Source organism: Eptatretus burgeri, chromosome 1 (genome assembly GCF_056783735.1).
Source record: "Eptatretus burgeri isolate ZD-2024b chromosome 1, Ebu_testis_v1, whole genome shotgun sequence".
Lineage (NCBI taxonomy): Eukaryota > Metazoa > Chordata > Myxini > Myxiniformes > Myxinidae > Eptatretus > Eptatretus burgeri.
In genome coordinates, this window is record NC_140961.1 from 123,793,615 (window position 1) to 123,814,424 (window position 20,810).

The following is a 20,810-nucleotide window of genomic DNA, read 5'->3' on the forward strand; positions in this document are numbered from 1 at the left end:
ACACGAGAAAGGAGGTGGTTACGAGGAGATATGATAGAGATGTTTAAGATAATGAAAGGTATAGATAAAACAAGTGCAGATGAATTATTCAACAGAGTAGATAGTGATAGGACCAGGGGTCATAGCCAGAGAGTAAAGAAGAGAGTTCAGACGGTAGCAAGGCAGGGGACTTTCACTCAGAGAGTAGTTAATGCATGGAATGGTCTCCCTGGAAAGATAGTGGCAGCAGAAACAGTAGATCAGTTTAAATTGGAATTGGATAAGTACCTGGATGTTATGGAGATTGAGGGGTATGGGGATGTTGACAGGACTTTTAGGAAGTTTGAGCATTGATGGGTGATTGGGTGCACATTTATGGAGTGCTGTCTGTTGGTGGGGGTCTTGTCAAGGAGTGTTGTGTGGTTGATGGTGTGTGTTTTTTTAACCAAGCCATGCCTCCTCTCCTGAGGACAAAAAATAAAAATAAAATAAAAACTTTATTAAAAAATGAGTAAATAAATAATTTTGCATTTTTTTCTTTGGATCTTGTGTTGATAAATTGGTGTAGTGTTGATGTGGCGAAGGCATGATGGGCTGAATGGCCTCCATCTGTATCTGATTTCCTTGCATTGCCTTGAATCGATTCCCGGTTGCAAGTCACCGTCGACATTTCCAAAAGAAGAGATGCAATTACTCTTTAATGGAAAGTGTTTTTCGAGTTTTTTTTTTTAATCCTGAAAAAAAATTGACCACAGTGAACACACAGTCATGTTAAAAGATTGGCCTTTTAAAACGCTTCTTAAATGGTCCTTTTGAAGGACAGACATCACACAAACAAACACACAAATGCACATTGTGTTTTATATGGTAGATAAGTGACACCATCTCCACTATACCATCACCGCCACCTAAGATCAGCCTGAATTATTTATTTAGAAATACTTTACCATATTTTGATACAGTCTGGCAACCTGCCTTACTCTCCAAACTCTGCCTATAGCATCGAAGGCCAATTCCACACATGGCTTACTGACTTTCCGTGCTTTGCGCCCCCACACCCCACCCCGGTATCTGAAGGGCACACATGGTCGACCATCAACCCTTTTTTCTGGTGAAACTATCGAAATCCAGGATCACTGCTCACCTCTGCCCATTCGTTCCTCTTTTTTCCCGACCTGTGGAACCAACTTAAACATTCTTTCAATCCATTTTTCCCTCCTGGTCTTCAAGACGGCTGTTCGCCACCATTTCAAATTATCCCCAATCCAAAACAAAGATCTTTTTTGTCCAAATCCAAACAAACAAACAAACAGACAAAAAAAACCCCACCACCAATCCCTTCTCCTTCCAAATTTCCAGTTTTCCCTCCTGAGAGTTTCCTTCTGCATGGATCATACCCACCTCATGGATCCTCTCCTGCCCCCATTGCTCCCCACATCAATTGTTTGTCCTCATATGCCTCTATATTGGCCTCCAAATCTGATGGTGACGTTTCCCACCTCTCTCTCGATTGTTCCTTTTGTTCTGTTGCGTTCTGATCTGTTCAGTGCACCGGAAAAGCCTGGTGTTGGCTTCGTGGTTAGGGTGGCGGCTTGGGATCCTAGGGTCCCGAGTTAATAGACAGGTCTCTGCCGGGCAAAAACTGCCCTTTTTTCCAGTCAAGGTTTTCTCTGCTGATTTATGTACTTTGGAACACTCTTTCAAATAAGCTTCTGGGCCACTCTGAATTTTGCCGCAAATCCAATATGGCAGCCAAAATCCAATATGGCTGCCCCAGATATTTCAATGCACAAAAAAACTTTTTTCTGGTGCATTTTGCACCCCAGAAATATATTACCAACAGATAGAAACATGTCACTAAACTACCAGAATAACCCTTTATTTCTATTCTGTGACGTGTCCTTGATGTCGAAATGACGTCATAGCAATGCGATCGCCCCCATAATTTCAAATTTTATTCTAGAACCAATAATATCAAATCACCAGTCTAAATCACTTTGAATTTACTATTTTCAACTGTATAAAAAGGTTTCAAGTGATTTATGTATTTCCCTCTCTCCATGTTCATATTTCCTCAGCTTCCCTTTTATTTTAGAATCCTTAACATCAGGAGAGGCAGTAAAGATTCCAGGATTCCTGAGAAGATTCAGCGAATCCACATTTAACTACAGATAAAGACAATGTCAGCTTTTGAACAGGTGGAAAATGTTGCACAATGGCATCTACACCAATTTTGTGTTTAGAGAGTGATGAATTGCATTTGTGTTGTCTGTGTAATGAACGTATCGACGAAGGTGAGCAATCTTCAAAGTTAACTCAGGATGGATTGCAGTCTATTCGAGCACTGGCAGAAAGATGGGTAAAAATTGACCAGAGTTTATGTACTCAGACACCCTATGTTGAATTCCTGTCTGCTGCACAGCATCTTTCTAGCGCAGGCCAGGATGATTATGTTCATGAGAACTGCAGAATCACATTTCGAAACAGAATCATCCGAAAGGAAGCCCAGTCCAAAAAACTACTGCCGTCGACTTCAGGGACAACTGGTTCGCATGAGTCCAATGAAGATGTTGCTAATCCCCCATTCAGGAGACGTAGATGGTCCCTTCCAACGAAGAAAATCTGTTTTATCTGCAATGTGCAAACAGCAGATGACAGCAAACCCTTCAATAGTGGTGGTCTGGGCCGATGTTCTGAGAAAAATGCAGTATCAAAAATCCTGCAAGCTAGGGATGTGAAAATACATGATGAAAATGACAAGTTGCATGCTGCCGCAAAAAGAATTGATGTAATTCTTAGTGGTGCATCCTATGACGTTTTTGCAGCGGATGTGTATTATCATAAGACTTGCTATGATAAGTTTACTTACACTTATGAGCGGAAGCTTCCAGCAGAGGAGGATGGATTCGTTTCAGAGGTCATGGATGGCTTTTTAAAACTGTTCCAACGCATGTTCATCAAGGATCTGAATGCCTATTTTCTGACAGAGTTAATTAATGACATAAAGGAGATGAGTGAAGAATATGACGTTAGGGACCCTCCGATTTCAAAAACCTATACTTTGAAAAAATGCCTGACAGAGATTTGGAGATGCCATTGACTTTCACTTGCTGGGAAACCGGCTGGTCATCCACTCTAGTGTGGTCAATCCACTTTCGTACTCTGCGGCTTCATTACAAGGAAATGGATTTCGTGAATCTGATCTGACCAAGGCATTTGCTAGGCTAATTCGTCGAAAACTTTCACAGAGGGAGGCTGTAAAATGTCCGTTAGAACCAGATGAACTGTTTACTCTACTTGATAGTCACAGACCACTCCACTGTATTTACAATGCCATTGCTTGGTCAATCAATCCCAGGAGGTCAACAAACACATTTGGATATGCCACTGCCTCTATGGTTGAAGCCGAGAAAATTTCGGCCGTAGCTGAAAGTTGGGAAAACTGGTCAATGGTGAGCGTTCTCCAATAGGAGTTGCTATGAGTTTAACCATTCACAGGATATCATGCAGCAAGGAAGCCACTCAACTCCTAAACCAATGTGGTATTGGAGTATCTTACATGGATGTTCGTGATATCAATAACATCTGGGCAAAGTTCATCTCGATGGAGCATAAGAGGATGCTTCCTCCAGGTTTTACCGCAGGGCAAAGTGTGCATATAACTTTTGATAACTCTGACGGGAAACAACAGACTCTAACAGGAGCTCGAACCACCCATCATACAACTCGTACAATATTCCAGGCTGTCCGAGCAGATGATACCCCGACCAGTACTGCCTCCAAACAGGAACAGTCCAGTCTAATTGACCAAGAGGAGCCAGACTATGGAACATTCAAAATCCCAAAGAAGAGAGCACCCCCTCCGTCGTTTCCTGACTTCAATGATGACTACAGAGATTCAAAACTTCTAGCTGATGCTTTGCAACGAAATATTGCATGGGTTATTGTTGGAACAGTGGGTGATGATTGCCGAGAAGAATTCTTTCCAGAGGTTGATAAAGATGTGCTAGGGCCTGCAGGTTCTTGGACTTCATTCATGAAAACTGTGACTGACTGCTCCACTACTAAGTGCAAGTTGGAGTATCTTCCTGTCATTCCTTTGCCTTCAGCAGACAATGTGATTAAATGGTACATGGACATGATCGAACAGATAGCAGATGATCTTGAATTGGACTATATTTTTGCACATGCAGATGAGGCAATTAACAGCAAAATGTTGATCATTTTCTGGCTAAATCAGGAGAGGTAAGACAAAATCATACCACTCATGGGAGGATTCCACACCATTTTGGTTAACCTGAAAATTCTCTTCAAAAAGTATGGATGTCTTGGTTTTAAGGACTGGTGGATAGATTCTGGAGCCATTGCTGATGGTTCTGTTGCTCAAGCGTTTGAGGGACGTCACTATGCACGAAGCATTTGTATGCACAGACAGTCATTTGAGGCGCAACTGAGAAACAGGATGAAAACACAAGATGTTGGTTCCAAAATGAATGAGACATCCAGTGAAGTGATCGCCAACCTCAGGAATGATCCAAGTCCAACAAACCTTCAATCACTCCTTGGGTTACCTGTTTTCAAGGAAATTTGTGCCACATTGATGCATTCAGAAGGAACACAGGCCAAGATGATGGTAGAGTATCTGAAGGATGTATCAGCGATGTTATGCCTTATAGCAGCCGTGAGGGAGAAAAGTATTGAAACACACCTTGCAGCAGAGCGAACGCTTCTTCCAAAGTGCTTTGCTTTTGGGCATGTCAACTATGCTAGATACCTGACATTCCAACACGTCAATCTGCAGAATGTAAAGATGAACCACAAGGATAGCTGGGATGACCTGGTGGAAAATGGATTTGGGGGATCTTTGTCTGGTGAACCTTTTTTGACAATCCATGGAGACTTGATCACTGAGATCACAATCAACAGAGAGGTGAAAGTTAGGAGTGGTCCAATGCAAGGTGGTTACAGCACTAGCAAGCAGACAACAGATGCCTTCATAAAGACAAGTCACCTTATGGCAAAGCTCAGAAAAACGCTGAAGGATAGGTTGGATATCCTCACCTCTTCATCTCACAAGGAAACTACTATAGGAGCAAGGAAACAGCATGAGAGAATGGTTCAGAGCTTCGTCATTCAATTGGACAAGTACTTTGACCCTTTTCTGATTGGTTCAGCGCGTCATATGAAAACTGGAGTGGAAATCGATCGAAGTATTGTTAGAGGATTGTTGTCATCATCAGAAGTAGGGGAGAAACAGTTCCAAGACTTTGTCAACCTCAGACTCAAGGCTACTGGAGAAGGCAGAATAAATTTCTTTGACAAAATTATGAATCTCAGGATCAAAACGGGCCAAGAAAAGGTAAAGAAAGAGTCCAAGGCAGTGAACATTATCAAAGAGGATCGACAAGCATTTGGTGTAATGGTAGGAAAGGCAACCTCCCCTGAAGAGGCGCATTCGCATCCCCTAACATCTGTACCACTCGCCCTTGCCACACCAGAGAGAGACCTCCGTCAAGGTTCGAAATCAGCACTGCGAAACCACATTATTGAGGAATCCTCTTCTGCCACAGAGGATCAACCACCAATTCGAGGCAACTGGCTGATTGATGGAATGGCAGCTGTAATGTCAAAGCCATCTCAACAAACATGGGGAGAATTCGCTGACATTTTATTGAAATTCTGCTTGCCACCAAGCCAGTCTCAGCCAAAACAGCTTGCAATCATATTTGATTCATACAGTACAGCCACAGCAAAGCAGTTAACTCAACGGCACCGAGGAACTTCTGGTAGAAGAATTCACATCAAAAGTCCAGAGCAGAGTATGCCCGGTGGCAAAGATTGGGACTTATTTCTGCACAATTCCGAAAACAAGACAGAGCTGATTCAATTCCCTGTTGGCTACTACAAGATCAATTCAGTCAGATCAAAACTAGGAATTCCACTGATTGTGACAGAAGAAGAGAAATCTTGGCTGATCACACGAACTGATGTTCAAAAGCTCGAATCCTGCAACCATCATGAAGCTGACACCCAGCTTGTTCTTCATGCAAGCAAGTCTGAAGATCCTGTTATCATCAGAGCTACTGGCACAGACTTACTGGTCCTCCTGAGCTATGCCTATTCCATCTGTAAACCACCACATGACTGGTTTATGAAGATTGACCATCGTTATGTTATTGTGAAGAAACTAACAAATCATTATGGAGACGGCGTGTGCAAAATTCTTCCGGCATATCACAGCATCACAGGATGACACATCATTCCCATTTCACATTGGCAAGGTCAAGCCATGGAAGAAAATGTTGAAACAGGAAAAGTGCCATCTACTTTCGCAGCTGGGCAGATCCGACCAATCTGTTCAAGATGTCGAGAGTGCTAAAAGCTTCTTCAGAACTTGCATGTACTCTGGAACGGAACAAGAAAGCTTTGTTGGGACAAGGATCAGAATGTACAACAGCAGAAGGTGAAATCTAGTTGCAGCATCCTTCCAGATGAGAATAGCACCAAACAGCATCTCAAACGAAGTGACCTGCAGACATGGCTATGGAACCAGTGTCTTAGGCAAAATATCGAATATCCTTCCATCACTGACAGAGGATGGGAAACTACTGAGGATGGTATTAAACCAGTATGGTTCACCTGTCCACAACTACCTCCAACACTGGCAAAGACAAAGAGCAGGAAAAGACGAATTCAAGGTGTTACTTAACTTCTTTGGATCTCTAAACAATGCAGTTCATCCCAATACAAGTTGCTCATAATTAGTCCAACCATGGTTAAATTCATTTGAAGTAAATAGTCGATGTTCCTCTTGCAGGTCTCACTGACTATGATGCCGATGAAGATGATTCAACAACAGAAGAGAGAAGCCAGCTTCGACGGAAGAAGATAGACAGGACTACCAGCAGACAATCAGAAGACAGAGGTCTATTGTGGAAAAAGAAAAAAGCCAGGTAAAATCTCAGAATAACCCTAAAGTGATGATTTCATCTCATTTCAATGTTGTGGGTTTGTGCATCCCACATATTATCCAAATTTTATTTTGCAGAGGGTTACATTGAGAGTGCCAGAGATGCCGATGTCCTCACAGAAGGAGGAAAGCCGCCTCCATAAAGAAAGAGGAAGACTACAAGCAACTCGGAAAATTTTACTGGCATTACCGACAGGATTAAAATCCATGGTAAGTAATTCAGAAGTGTCCATTTAATCAAAATGTTACTTTTTGTATGATTTCCTATTTCTGAATCCTGGATAAAATGTTACTCATTCTTTTATAGGAGATGGTGCCAAGGAAACAGCTGAAGAATCAGGAAGTGACGAGGAATACGAAGGAGATGGAGAAAGTTCTGAAACTGATGATGACATGGAAGAATGTTCTTCAGATAACTGCGGACTTGATTCTGACTTCGAGAGTGAAGACAGCGATATAGACCTTAGTGACTGAGAATTGAAAAGCTTCTGTGCTTTTAGAACTGTGACTTTTTAAAACAATAACTAAGCATCTGGGATCATTGAGAGGGGATAGAAATACATTTCAATTCATGTATTTTGTTGGACTAATCCCAAATAGCTTCTCCAACATTGAAATCTAGTATGGCACAGCGAGGAGAGGTCGCTGTACCTAATATGACGTCATTTTGCTGTCATTGAAAATTTATGGACCAGTGATTAGAATACCACATTTCTATCTGATTTTAATTCATTCAAAATAAAAAGTTTGATAAAATTTGAAATTATGGGGGCTATCGCATTGCTATGACATCATTTCTACGTCAAGGAGACATCACAGAATAGAAATAAAGGGTTATTCTGGTAGTTTAGTGACATATTTCTATGTGTTGGTAATACATTTATGGGGTGCAAAATGCACCAGAAAAAAGTTTGTTGTGCATTGAAATATCTGGGGCAGCCATATTGGATTTGCGGCAAAATTCAGGGTGGCCCAGAAGCTTATTTGAAAGAGTATGTTCGAAAGCACATAAATCAGCAGAGAAAACCTTGACTGGAAAAAAGGGCATTTTTTGCCTGGCAGAGACCTGTCCCTAATACACCAGGATGTTGACTCGGCCTGTCATCCTTCCGAGGTCGGCAAAATGAGTACCAGTGCACTGGTAAGGGGGACAAAGGTAAGGGGGACATCAGCAGCATAGCTGCGTCCCAACCAACACACACAGACACAGACACAGACACAGACACAGACACAGACACAGACACAGACACAGACACAGACACAGACACAGACACAGACACAGACACAGACACAGACACAGAGAGAGAGAGAGAGAGAGAGAGAGAGAGAGAGAGAGAGAGAGAGAGAGAGAGAGAGAGAGAGAGAGAGAGAGAGAGAGAGAGAGAGAGAGAGAGAGAACCGGAAGTTTAGCTTTTCCACAAGCCTAGACCACGTATACAAAACAAATTTAAGAAAAAAAATAAACAAGAAAAATAGCAATCAGTGATTGCAGACCCTTGCCAGGACTTGTTTTGTGTGGTGTTTGTGTACTGGTGTGTTACATAATAAATAAGACAATTAGAAGTGCTACGCTCACCGATCCACATGTCGATGCAGAGATTGATGTCACAGATTTGCTGTGTTGGCATGATTTACACCAATTATAATACAAACATTTCTATTCAACAAATTTATTTGTAATATTGTTGATATTGTATTGATTTGAAATTTCATGTGTGATATAAGAAGGTCCAAGTGGTCTAAGTGGTCAAGGGTCTAAGCTGTCTAATGTGTCTGAAAGGTGTAAAGCATCAAAATGTTGTGAAGTTCAAAGGGGTCTAAAAAGTCATAGGGGTTTTGGGGGTCTTCAGGGTCTTATGGGTCCTAAGAGTCCTCAGGGTCTTCGAATGTCTAAGACCCCAAGGGGTCTCAGCAGTCTAAAGGGTCGAAAGGTACATTCCAATCATAAGTAAATAAGAGAGATTATTGTCACACGGCTGGACGGAGGGACACTGGGACTGAGCTCTTTTTATATGTGGATCGATTATTCAATTGAATTCAGAATGGGATTGAAATAAATTCAATCCAAATAGGCACTGCCCGACATTGGAGTAATCAGAAGGAACCCAAACAAACAAAAAGCGAAGATGAAGTCATCAGGAGCAACCTGGATAGGATTTGCATTTCAGCTGCTACTCCTCTACTCTCAAACCCATCCAGGAACAACCGAGTGAGCTTCATTCAAAAATAAATAAATAAAGTAACCCATATTAAAAAAAACAAATAATTCTGGCTGCCAGACCATGCATCTGATCAAATTGAAATTTATAACATGCATTCTCCATCACTACTAGATCATAAATGTGAAGTTTCAAGTCGATTGATTAAGCGGTTCCAGAGAAAACATTATTTAATATTTTCTTCAATCCAATATGGCTGCCAAACCATGTGACCTATCAATTATTCCTCACCAAAACCTGGATACCCATAGCTTGGGGAACATTTGTGTGGTTTCCCCTTGATCTGTCCAGCCGTTCTTGAGAAGAAGATTTTTATAGGTTTTTGGGTAAATCCAACATGGCTGCCAAACCATGTGGCCTTTGACATCATATGTGTGAACATTTTGTACCTTTTTGTTAGGCGGTCATATGTATCAAGTTTTGCCTCGATCTGTTCAGCCACTTCTGAGAAGAACATTTCTGAAGGTTTTTTAAACAATATGGCTGCCAAATGATGTGAATGATATCATCAAAAAATTTTTTCTGTGGACCATTTTATCCCATGACCCAATTTTTTTTTCATACTCATCAGATGTAGCATTCTACATATGCAATTATATCATAACGAAGGCAACAATGACGTCATTTAAAATAACAATAATAATAAAACCACACTTGTTCCCCATGAGGAATACTTACTTCATGTCAAGTTTCAATTTTTTCCTTCGTGCGGTTTCAGAGATACAGATGTCCAAAGTTATTACATTTTTCCAACATGACTGCCACATCACATGACCTATGATGTCATAATTATCAATAAAACATTCTGCTTGAGTAGTCGCTCACATGGTGGAAATTGTCTCGATCTGACAAGCGGTTGCAGAGAAAAACATTAAAGTTCTGTGCAGACTAACAAACAAAGAAGAAGACGTCGTGCAGAGCATGACACTTGCAAAATCCATAAAACAAATTTGACCTCAACAATAATTGGTGGTTGAATTCTCCTTCTCCCCCCAAGACCACCAGCAAAGATAAAAACACCCCTCTGATATTTGGGATCATGCTGATCCTATCTAGCAAGTCTGAGTGTAATCTGCCCACAACTGCAGGAGGATTAGCACAACAAACAAACAAACAAACAAACACACAAACACCAGTCCATGAATTATAGTAAGGATACACTTTACCATCTCCACTACCAACACATTTAGTTAGCAATTGAAATGCAAAATGTACATGTCCCATTTTAAGATGCGGTTGGACATCGTGTCCTCGATGAGGAATTGTATTCTTGTCCTTTTACATACATGATAAAGTATAGTAAGAATAAGTGCTTTGAGATTTTACTTCAAAATGAAAAGCACTCCCAAACAATTTTGCGAGGTGTTGGCATAACGGATAAGGTGGCAGACTTTAGATTTTAGGGTCTTCAGTTTGATCCCCTATTGTTCTATTAAATAACACCAGGTGGGTTGATTCAGCCAGTCATACTTCCAAAGTCAGCCAAATGAGCACCAACTTTCGGGAAACAGGGGGCACTGCATCAACGGCACAGCCACACTCCCAGGGATGATGATGATGATGATGATGATGATGATGATGATGATGATGATGATGATGATGATGATGATGATGATGATGATGATGATGATGATGATGATGATGATGATGATGATGATGATGATGATGATGATGATGATGATGATGATGATGATGATGATGATGATGATGATGATGATGATGATGATGATGATGATGATGATGATGATGATGATGATGATGATGATGATGATGATGATGATGATGATGATGATGATGATGATGATGATGATGATGATGATGATGATCAACAGGAAATCATATTAAACTTCAATAAGGCGAAAGCCATTATATTTACAAAATCTTTCCCCCCCAAAAAATTATGTAAGTTGATCTCAAACAACTAGTACACTATCATGCTAATGGCAGCAAACAAAGCCATCAAGCATATCACAAGCTCGCTGGCAAAGCCAAGCCATCGAGGATGGCATGCCAAACGGTGCAGAATGCCACCAAGGAATCAAATTTAACTCCCCGTCCACAAAAGCCAATTGCATCAAGCGTTGCCGGCAATTGAGCATAAGGGCACAAGTCATGCATTACCAAGTGTGGGATCAGCAAACGCAACGTTCCCAGGCACACAAGAAGCTTTTGTCACAACAGGAAAGACCAAAAAGAGATTAGCAAGGACACTGTGTAGTTTATCTCAAGATACCCTGCTCCTGACTTTGGCATACCTCTCATGAGAACACAACCAGGGAGTGGAGGCAAAGACCTCACCAACATTTGAAAACGTGTAAAGGGCAATACTGTCACAGCGATGTACAAAAATAGGATTAAAATAAAATAAAAAAAGAGAGAGAGACAAATTCATGCAATTTGCCACCGAGTGCAAGGGGTGAAAGAATGGCACAGAGTTTTGAAATGTCATTTGCGAGTTAAATAACGTGGGCAATTACAGTCCAGTGCTCAGATGATTAAACTGCAGATCAAAGCAACACAACTTTTGATATGTCGACGAAATTTAGAGCATCAGTAAATTCCCCAGAAGGATGCAGGACTGTGTAAACACTGCTACCATCACAGTGACATTTCAACTAAACTGGATTACCAGGTAAGAAGTGGGTAGGGTTGTTTGTGATGCTGTCCATCTTATGTCGCCAAAACTCCCAACGGACCCACACTTGGCACCTGCATGTCAAATTAATCCAGTAACTCAAGGTGGAATAAAAGATGGGGCAGTCAAAAGTGGAATTAGAGTTGATGTTGCTCAAAGAAAATTCGTGGGAAGCACAGTGGGACACAGAAATTCAAAAGCCAATGAGCGGACGGTGAATAGCTGATTACAAGTTCTCAACCACACGATAGCCTGGTGTTGGCTGAATGGTTAAGGTGCTGGCTGGCTTAAGATCTTAGGGTCTTGGGTTAGAGCCAATGTCGTTCCGTTGAATTAACACCAAGTGATTCGACTTAGCCTGTCATCATTTCGAGGTCGGCAAAATGAGTTCCGGATTACTGGTAAGAGGGGGCACAGCATCAGCGGAACAGCTGTTCCCTCAGAAAATTATGCAGCCAAGCAGCTACAGGCTGAATATGAATAAATAAAGAAAGATGTCATGCATAGCACAATACTTGTGAAATCCATAAAACAAATTTGACCTTAAAAATACGTGGTGGCTGAATTAAATGACCAAATATTCAACTCTTCAAATTTCAAGTCAAATAGATGAAAATTGACAATTTTAGAAACTTAGCCTATGTCGACTTTTTGGCCTCTGTGACCTCAAAAATACTCGTTCACTGAATTCAGTGACCTGATATGCAGATCCTCTTCAAATTTCAAGTCGATTGTGGATGAAAATTGAGGATTTTAGAAATTCCACCCAAGTCGTTGACCTTTGGTCGATGTTGTCCTCAAAAATAATTGGTGGTTGAATTCAGTGACCTGATAGGCAAATCCTGTTCAAATTTCTAGTCAATCGGATGAAAATTGAGAATTTTAGAAATTCGACAAAGTTGTTGACCTTTGGCCAAGCATGTTGACCTTTTGACCTCAAAAACAATAGGCTTCTTTCATATGATGAACTCTACCATGTGATGCAATTTCATGAAGATCGGTTTCAAATTGTAACCTGTAGACAATTGACATACAAAGAAACAGACAAACAGAATAACGCAAACAACCAACCAATATACTTGAAAAAAAATTCGATATTCGCAAGTGATAAATAACCACACGATAATTGTGTGGGCTGAACAAAGAATGGGTGATAAGAGGGTAAACAATCAATTTCATTTTAAGTTTGTCACAGAAACTCGTTTATTTATTGGGCACAAACTGTTTTTCCCCACCTTTGGGCTGGCTCCTTCCCAACCAATAATGACAACTGCTTCAACCTCTGCATCCAAAAAGTAAATAAATACAGTGACACCCACCCTTAACGAACATGGGGAAGATGACAATGCTCCCGACTGTGAAGATTGTCCAGTATCATTTCAATTGAGTTTATTGCATATATATATATATATATATATATATATATATATATATATATATATATATATATATATATATATATATATATATATATATATATATATAAATATAAAACATCACAGGTGATAAACGTTGTGGTCAAGTTTCATAGGAATTGTGTGTGTGGTTTCAAATGCATATTTTGAATACAAGGAGACAAAGAAAGCAAATACATATTTCAGGGGGCAACTACCCCCCCCCCCACCCCGTTTAAACCTCTTAGACCCCAATTTTTTTAATGTTGTGAATAAACTTTAGTACATCACGAGTGGTGAAGATGGTGGTCAAGTTTCATTGGAATTATATGTGTAGTGTTGGAGAAGAAAGAAAACATATTTTGGGGGGCATCCCCCCCTTAAATCTCCATAGAGCAGATTTTTCTAATGTCATAGACAAAATTATGAAGGTTGTTGTGAAGTTTCATCGGAATTGTGTGTAACGTTTGAGAAGAAAGCAAATACCTCTGGGGAGGCAACCCAACGCCCCCCCCCCACCACCCGTAACCCCCTTCAAATACCAGTTTTTTTAATGCCATAACGGGTGATGAAGGTTGTGGTCAAATTTCATTGAAATCGTATGTGTAGTTTCTGAGAATAAGTTTCAAGAATTTGTAGATGGATGCACGGACAACACGCTATCTCAAAAGCTCCTCGGAACTACTTTACAGGTGAGCTAAAAACCATCCCTGGGAATATTATTACAAACAAACTACAGTTGGAAGCTGTCCGGGGCTCAGTGACGATCCTGAAGAGAGAGCCCTTGACACAAAACTTTGGGAACAGAAAGCTTCACAGCTTGGTTCATGAATAGTGACCCCTTACCAAAATGAAGGTGGATACTTTGAGCCCACCCTGGGAGGACTCCATTCCACATTCTGAAACTTGCATATGAAGATACCAATCAACGACACACAATCAGCAGGTTGGAGTGAGTGTGATTACTGACGAGAGTACGGACTGTATAAAACCCAGAAACCTTGAGTCACTTTCACCAAAAAACGACGTTATATTTATACAGAGGTTTCATGGAGACGTTCACAAACATTAAGCTTTATAAAGGGCTGTGTGTGAAGGGTGGAAAAATAATTGGCTCAGTATATTTAGAAAGCACGTCAATAGGGCATACGGATCAGAAATCTGGCGTTAACAAATACATTTTGCTTTGAAACTCACAAAGAGAAACATTTAACCTTTGAAAGCAAATCCGATAACCAAATACTTTAGAAACAGGTGTGAGGTCAAAGGAAAACCTGAAAGAACCTCCATCAGATACGGGATGAAACTTTTCCGCCATTGCACCTGTCACGGGCATGGCATGTCCACACACCTGCAGAGAGTCCGCACAGATCCAAATCTACCCATGTGTACCACGTCCGTGTGTGTTGTATATGTACCTTTTCCTTGTAGTAACTGTCGACTGTACATCCCGATCAGGACACGAACTGTACAGTCCAGCTCAGTAAGTGGCTTAAGCACTCAAGTACGCCTGGCTTGGCAAGCAATTAACAATTGCCCTTGATATAACTATACACCCGGAAACGCCTGTGCAATGTCCGAATTGGACAAATCAACACTTTTTGGGGGAGTTGGAACTGTTGATACTTTCAAATCTGGAGCTTATATCCAGGTCAAAAAACATGGTGGATTCAGACCCCAGCAAGGTTTCCCAGGAAATGCCTTAAGACCCCAGACAGCGAGGTGGCAGAGGATCGCCTGATGAAGGATACAATTAAATAATACCGTTAATTATCTTAAAAAGGGGTGTTTTCATTAACCCAAACACCCAATTTTCACTCTTGCACTTCCTTGGAGTTTTCTTCGTGTGCATGCAAAGGTTCAGGCTGTTAGGTTTTATAGTTTTGGAGTTATGGACACACACACACACACACACACACACACACACACACACACACACACACACACACACACACACACACCCTTTTATTTGTAACATATATATACAGTCATCCCCCGCTTATCGTGGGGGTTGCGTTCCAAACCCACCCCGCGCGAAGTGAAAATCCACGATGAATGGACGCCTCCCCCCAAAAATGCCTATTTTTTTTTTATAAACGCAGTGTATAAACACGATTCGGTTTCATTGATAGAGTGATTATTAAACACCGGGCGGTGTATAAACACGATTGGGTTTGATTTATATTGAGTGAATATAAACCTTCCTCTGGCGCTTCGGTTCCTTGCCAGAAGCCTTAGAGGGTGCAGGGCGTTCGGGCGGCATCGTAGGGCTTGGAGAAAAAAAACATAGAAAACATTCGAAGTTCACAAGCGAAACTTTGCCTCATGCGTTGTGTGACTGGTCGAGCGCCACGAGTTATAATTTATTGCTTAAATAAATTTATATTTTTTATATTATTCCCGGGATATACTGGGGGAATCCGCAGAAAAAAAGTTAGGTTCCAAGGGAAAAACCGCGATGAAGCGGGGCACGATAGGTGAACCGTGATATAGCGGGGGATTACTATATATATATATATATATATATATATATATATATATATATATATATATATATATATATATATATATATATGTATACATATATATATATATATATATATACATACACTAGGGTGGTCAAAAAAAGTAGAAAAAATAATAGAATGTTGCTCCACAAGCTTAAAATTATTCTAATATGACCAATAATGCACATACATTTTTTTTTAGCTCGATTGGAGGTGATTTAGAGGTCGCTCAATATGACGACTTTTAGTTTCATGAGTTGGTTGAATTAGGGTATGGTCAGGTACGATTACGGGTACTTCTGGATGTCCGAGGTGGAAATGGAGTGCATTTTCAAACTCTATGGGGTCGATTTACTCAAAGGAATGACTGCACCGACATTGAATTCACTACCATTTCGAAAATATGACCTAAAACAAGATTTATCATTACTGGAGTTGAGTAACTAATCCTACTCATTTCGATATTTTCTCATCTATAATTAATTTGTTGTCCGTCTAAACATTTCTCAGAGTAAATCGACCCCACCGAGTTCGAAAATGCAGTCTATTTTCACCTAGGAAGTTCAGAAGTGTACGGATTCGCATCTCACCATACCCTAACTTATTATACGAAGAACTAAATAAATAACTAACATATTTTTCGTGAATCTAAAACACTGGATGTTGGGCCGGCTAGAAATAAGTTCAGGCGGGAGTGGAGACAGCAATAGAGGCGGAGATGATAGTGGTATTTGGTAAATGAGACGAAATATTCTAATAGTTTGTAATTCCATTGATTGAAAAATTAGGGTATGGTCAGATACGATTGTGTGTCCTTCTGTACTTTCTAGGTGAAAAAGGACTGCATTTTCGAACTCAGTGGGGTCGATTTACTCGAAGAAATGTTTCCACGGATGACAAATTAATTATAGATTAGAAAATATCGAAAAGAGTAGGATTAGTTAGGCCTAAGTCACATTTGCCACGGTGGCCGTGGGGTCTCCAAAATCTACGGCCACTACAAATTATACGGCGGCCGCAGTATTTCCACGGTCACACAATGTAGCAGTCACATATGTTTTTATTTTTCGGGGAGCCGCATGGCATATTTAGAAATTGTGGAGACCAAAAACGTGGGGTTGCCGTACGGTCTTTGATTTGATGTCGCACGGTGACCTTAAGGGGGCCCGGCGGCGGCCATAGAATTTAAGGCAGACGCAAGGTAGCCTCAAAGTGCCCGCAAGGCGACCGCAGGGGGGGCCCTAAGGCGAACGTGCGGCCAGACAGACGGTAACGAATGGGTTAATTTATATATTTTTTTTTTTACCAGTTTTTTTTATTTTTTATTTTTTTTTTTCGGCTTGTCAAAATGCTACGGCGAACGTAGAAATGAAAAAAGTTATAACTCCGCGTTACAATTCCAGGCGACCCCTACGGCCTGTAAAAGATAGCCAAAGGCGTAGGGGCCACGCTGAGGCCACCGCAGAAACTTTGCGGCTGCCGCACGTTTCTGTCAATTCAGAGGGCATACAGCCGCCGTATCCTCGCTGTCGAGCAAATGTGACTTAGGCCTTACTCAACTCCAGTAATGATAAATCTTGTTTTAGGTCATATTTTCGAAATGGTAGTGAATTCAATATCGGTGCAGTCATTTCTTAGAGTAAATCGACCCCATAGAGTTCGAAAATGCACTCCATTTCCACCTCGGACATCCAGAAGTACCCGTAATCGTACCTGACCATACCCCAATTTAACCAACTCATGAAACTAAAAGTCGTCATCTGGAGCGACCTCTAAATCACCTCTGATCAACTTAAATTTTTTTATGCACGTTATTGAATCATACTGGAATAATTTAAGGCTTGTGGAGACGTCTGAATTTATTTTATTTTTTTGCTGTTTTTGGACCACCCCAATATACACAGGGTAGCCCGAAAGTTACTTGACCCCTGATAAATTTCTCGCACTTCCCTCCGTCCCTTCCCCTCTGTCCGCTATGGTATGCGGAAACACCGACTCAGAAGAATGATAGAGCACATACAGATACAATGACAAATTAATTATTGCAAGTACTGCACAATAAAACCTGTATATTAAAAAAGTTCAAGAACAATGCTTCACTGGGAAGGGGAAAAGTGACTTTCAGGCCACTCTGTATATTCATACATGTTGTTGTTCATCTTTCGGCTGCTCCCGTTCGGGGTCGCCATAGCGGATCATCCGTTATGATCCGCATACTGATTTGGCACAGGTTTTACGCCGGATGCCCTTCCTGACGCAACCCTGGTCGCCTCTTACGACACAGGGATCAGGATTTGGGTTTAGCCATGATTCCGGGCTGCTCTACACCCTGCCCAGTGCAGAGCCCCCGTCCTCAAGCGATCCTCCAACCCAAGCCTCCGAGTAGCCGGATTACAGGCGCACGCCACTACCCCCGGTATTCTGTATATTCATACATGCGACGCGCATAAAATGAGAAGTACTTTGATAGTGCGTGCTTAAAAATAATAATGAATAGCAGTAACATCAAAAGTTTAGTCGGCTTAAGAAAATAACAGTGAACAACAAATAGATTCATTGCAATGAGCGTAGAGCCTGAAAACAACATTTTGGTGATGAAAGAAGTGTGACGGTTTAAAATATCCATATACATTCTTTCGATGCTCGTACAAAAAGTTTACACAAACATTAATTGATGGTGCGGATTGCAGTTGGGTAAAAGCTGTCATGCAAGCGATTAGAGTTGGTCTTGATGGAACGATCACGATTATCCGAGCAGGGAAGTTTAAAAATGTCGTGGGCTGGTTGCAACTCGCCTCAGAGGATAGCTTTCACTCTTTTTACGACTCGATTGGAGTACAGGCTCACGATGGAAGGCAGATCGCACCAAATAATTTTACGAGCAGTCTTTACTATCCTATTGAGTTTGAAATGGTCGTCCCGCATCAAACTGCCATCCCAGACAGTGAAGGATGGTGTCAGCACACTCTCCATGACTGCCTGATAGAACTTGATCAACAGGAAGGCTGACGCTGAAACTTTTCAGCCTTCTACGAAAGAACAACCGTTGGTGAACCTTTTTCACAGTGATTGGTGTTTATCTCACACTTAAGATCATTGGAAATATGTACTCTACGCCTAGAAATTTTAAAAGAAGCGACAATTTCAACTTCAGAATCGTGAATAACCAAGGGTTTAATGGGAGTTTTGTTTTTGTCACAAGTGGTCAACAAAAATTTCCTTTGCTACGTTGGGTTCGAAATTGTTTAAGGAACCCCATTCCACAAATTTTTCAACTTGATCACAGTAATCGCTTTCATCGGCATTGAGAAACAGGCCAGCAACGGTCAAGTCTGTAATTCTCACCATCAGTGAGCTATCTGATGATACAACACAATCACGAGTGAACAACGAATACAACATCAGGGATAAAACACAGCAATGAGGTGCTCCGGTATTCATGGTAGTCGTCTGAGAACCTATTTTGACCACCTGTGCTCTGTCTCAAAGATAATCCAAAATCCAATTACAAATCGACAAATCAAGACCAAGTGCATCAAGTTTAAAATGAAGTTTGAGAGGTGAAATGGTGTTAAAAGCAGAATTAAAATCTGAGAGAAGTAAAGTAACCAGGCGGAGGTAGGCATGTCTATCGAGACGATTTAACACGTGATGGAGAGAGAGTCTAAGGCCCTGCTGGATCAGTGAAGTTGCTCTTTTGACCTCGATGATATCCCATCTGCAGTAGCTTCCGTTAGCAAGGCTTGTGATCATAAGTGTACATCATACCGACTGGTCCCTCTCTGCATTTGTGAAGGGCAATTCACACTTTAGCTAGATCCGTACGAGTAAATCAACAAACCTTCTCCACCATTAGTGCAGCATATTATTTGATGTAATATTCTCATGATTCTCCCTTGATATATATTCCTGATTTGTTCATTTTCACCCCTTGCTGGGTAATGGTACTGGTAAAAATAAAGAACGAAATAAAAATCTCTTTATGACACGACGATCACATGTTTTTAGGTTTTTGTTTCAACTTATAGTTCACCTTTATATCCTCAACTAGAGGATATACAAATCAAGCACGAGTGATGGGATTGTAATAGAACTAAAGCAAAAACAATCCCAAAGGGAACAAGAATGGCACTTGGTGGAGCACATACCTCCAACAGACTGAACAGTTCACATTTTTTATTTCACCGATAAGCTAGATCTGCATCCGAAACTTAACCAAAATCTCAACAGCTTGTTCTTGTCAAATACCCAACACATCCACCTAGTTTATCATAATCCATCAACTTTTTTCAAATATCGTGCATTTTTGGCCACATTTCTCAATGGTGAAGAATCACTTCTCCATTAAAGAAACTAGCAGAGTACCCATCCTATGGGTGATCTTGTTCCAAGCATGCAACATGTTCTTCTGACGTATACCTTTATTTCGGCGGTGTGTAGGCAACTGACAGCTCTGTGTAGGAAAACAAGATGAATACCATGAATGACCCCAACGTTGAATGAAAGCTGAATCCCAAATGATGTTGATATACTGAGCAGCAAAAGAAAAGCAAGTTCAGAAAAAATACGAAATTTCAGAACAAAAGAAATGCAAGTTCTAAAAAAACGAAAATTCAGAATAGTAACCAATCACATGTTAGAAAAGATAATGGTAAAATGATGTGACTAGTCCAGGGATGTAATGTCATACAGTGAAGTTAAACAATGAATTGTGCACGTGCATTGACAGGTGTTAGTGAAACGCGCACATTGCCACTCTAAGGCATCCTTCATAAAGGGCTGTGTCAGAAAAACATTGTTCGCTCCAGAAGGTGTACACTTTACGCAAGCGATGCCAAGACTTTCGACTGTGCAAAGAGGAATGGCCCTTGGAATGTTGCAAGGCGGTATATGTCTGCAACCAATGCAGCCAGACAATTTGGATGTCATCTCACCACCATCACACGACTTGTCCAACGTCACCAGCTGACAAGGGTCGTTGCTGGTTGTCCACATTCCGGTCGACCAAGAGTGACAACTCCTGCACAAGATCGGTTCATCCGGGTCACTCATCTAAGGAACCGTACTCAAGCAGCATCAAGAACAGCAGCCTTAGTTCAGAGACCA

General features: G+C 41.0%; 2 protein-coding genes across 6 annotated transcripts in view; one reads left to right on the top strand and one right to left on the bottom strand.

The window, feature by feature from the left end:
- The window catches only part of MSRA (methionine sulfoxide reductase A), a 389,740-nt gene that overhangs the window by 343,371 nt on the left and 25,559 nt on the right, over window positions 1-20,810 (bottom strand). The gene's annotated exons all lie outside the window — the stretch shown is intronic.
- LOC147035331 (uncharacterized) lies at window positions 2,170-7,775 on the top strand. Its single transcript, XM_085896740.1, is given in 8 exon segments — window positions 2,170-3,060; window positions 3,062-3,414; window positions 3,417-6,225; window positions 6,227-6,432; window positions 6,435-6,677; window positions 6,797-6,890; window positions 6,892-6,932; window positions 7,257-7,775. Coding segments are annotated over 8 exon segments (4,779 nt in total). The 5' UTR covers window positions 2,170-2,194; the 3' UTR covers window positions 7,424-7,775.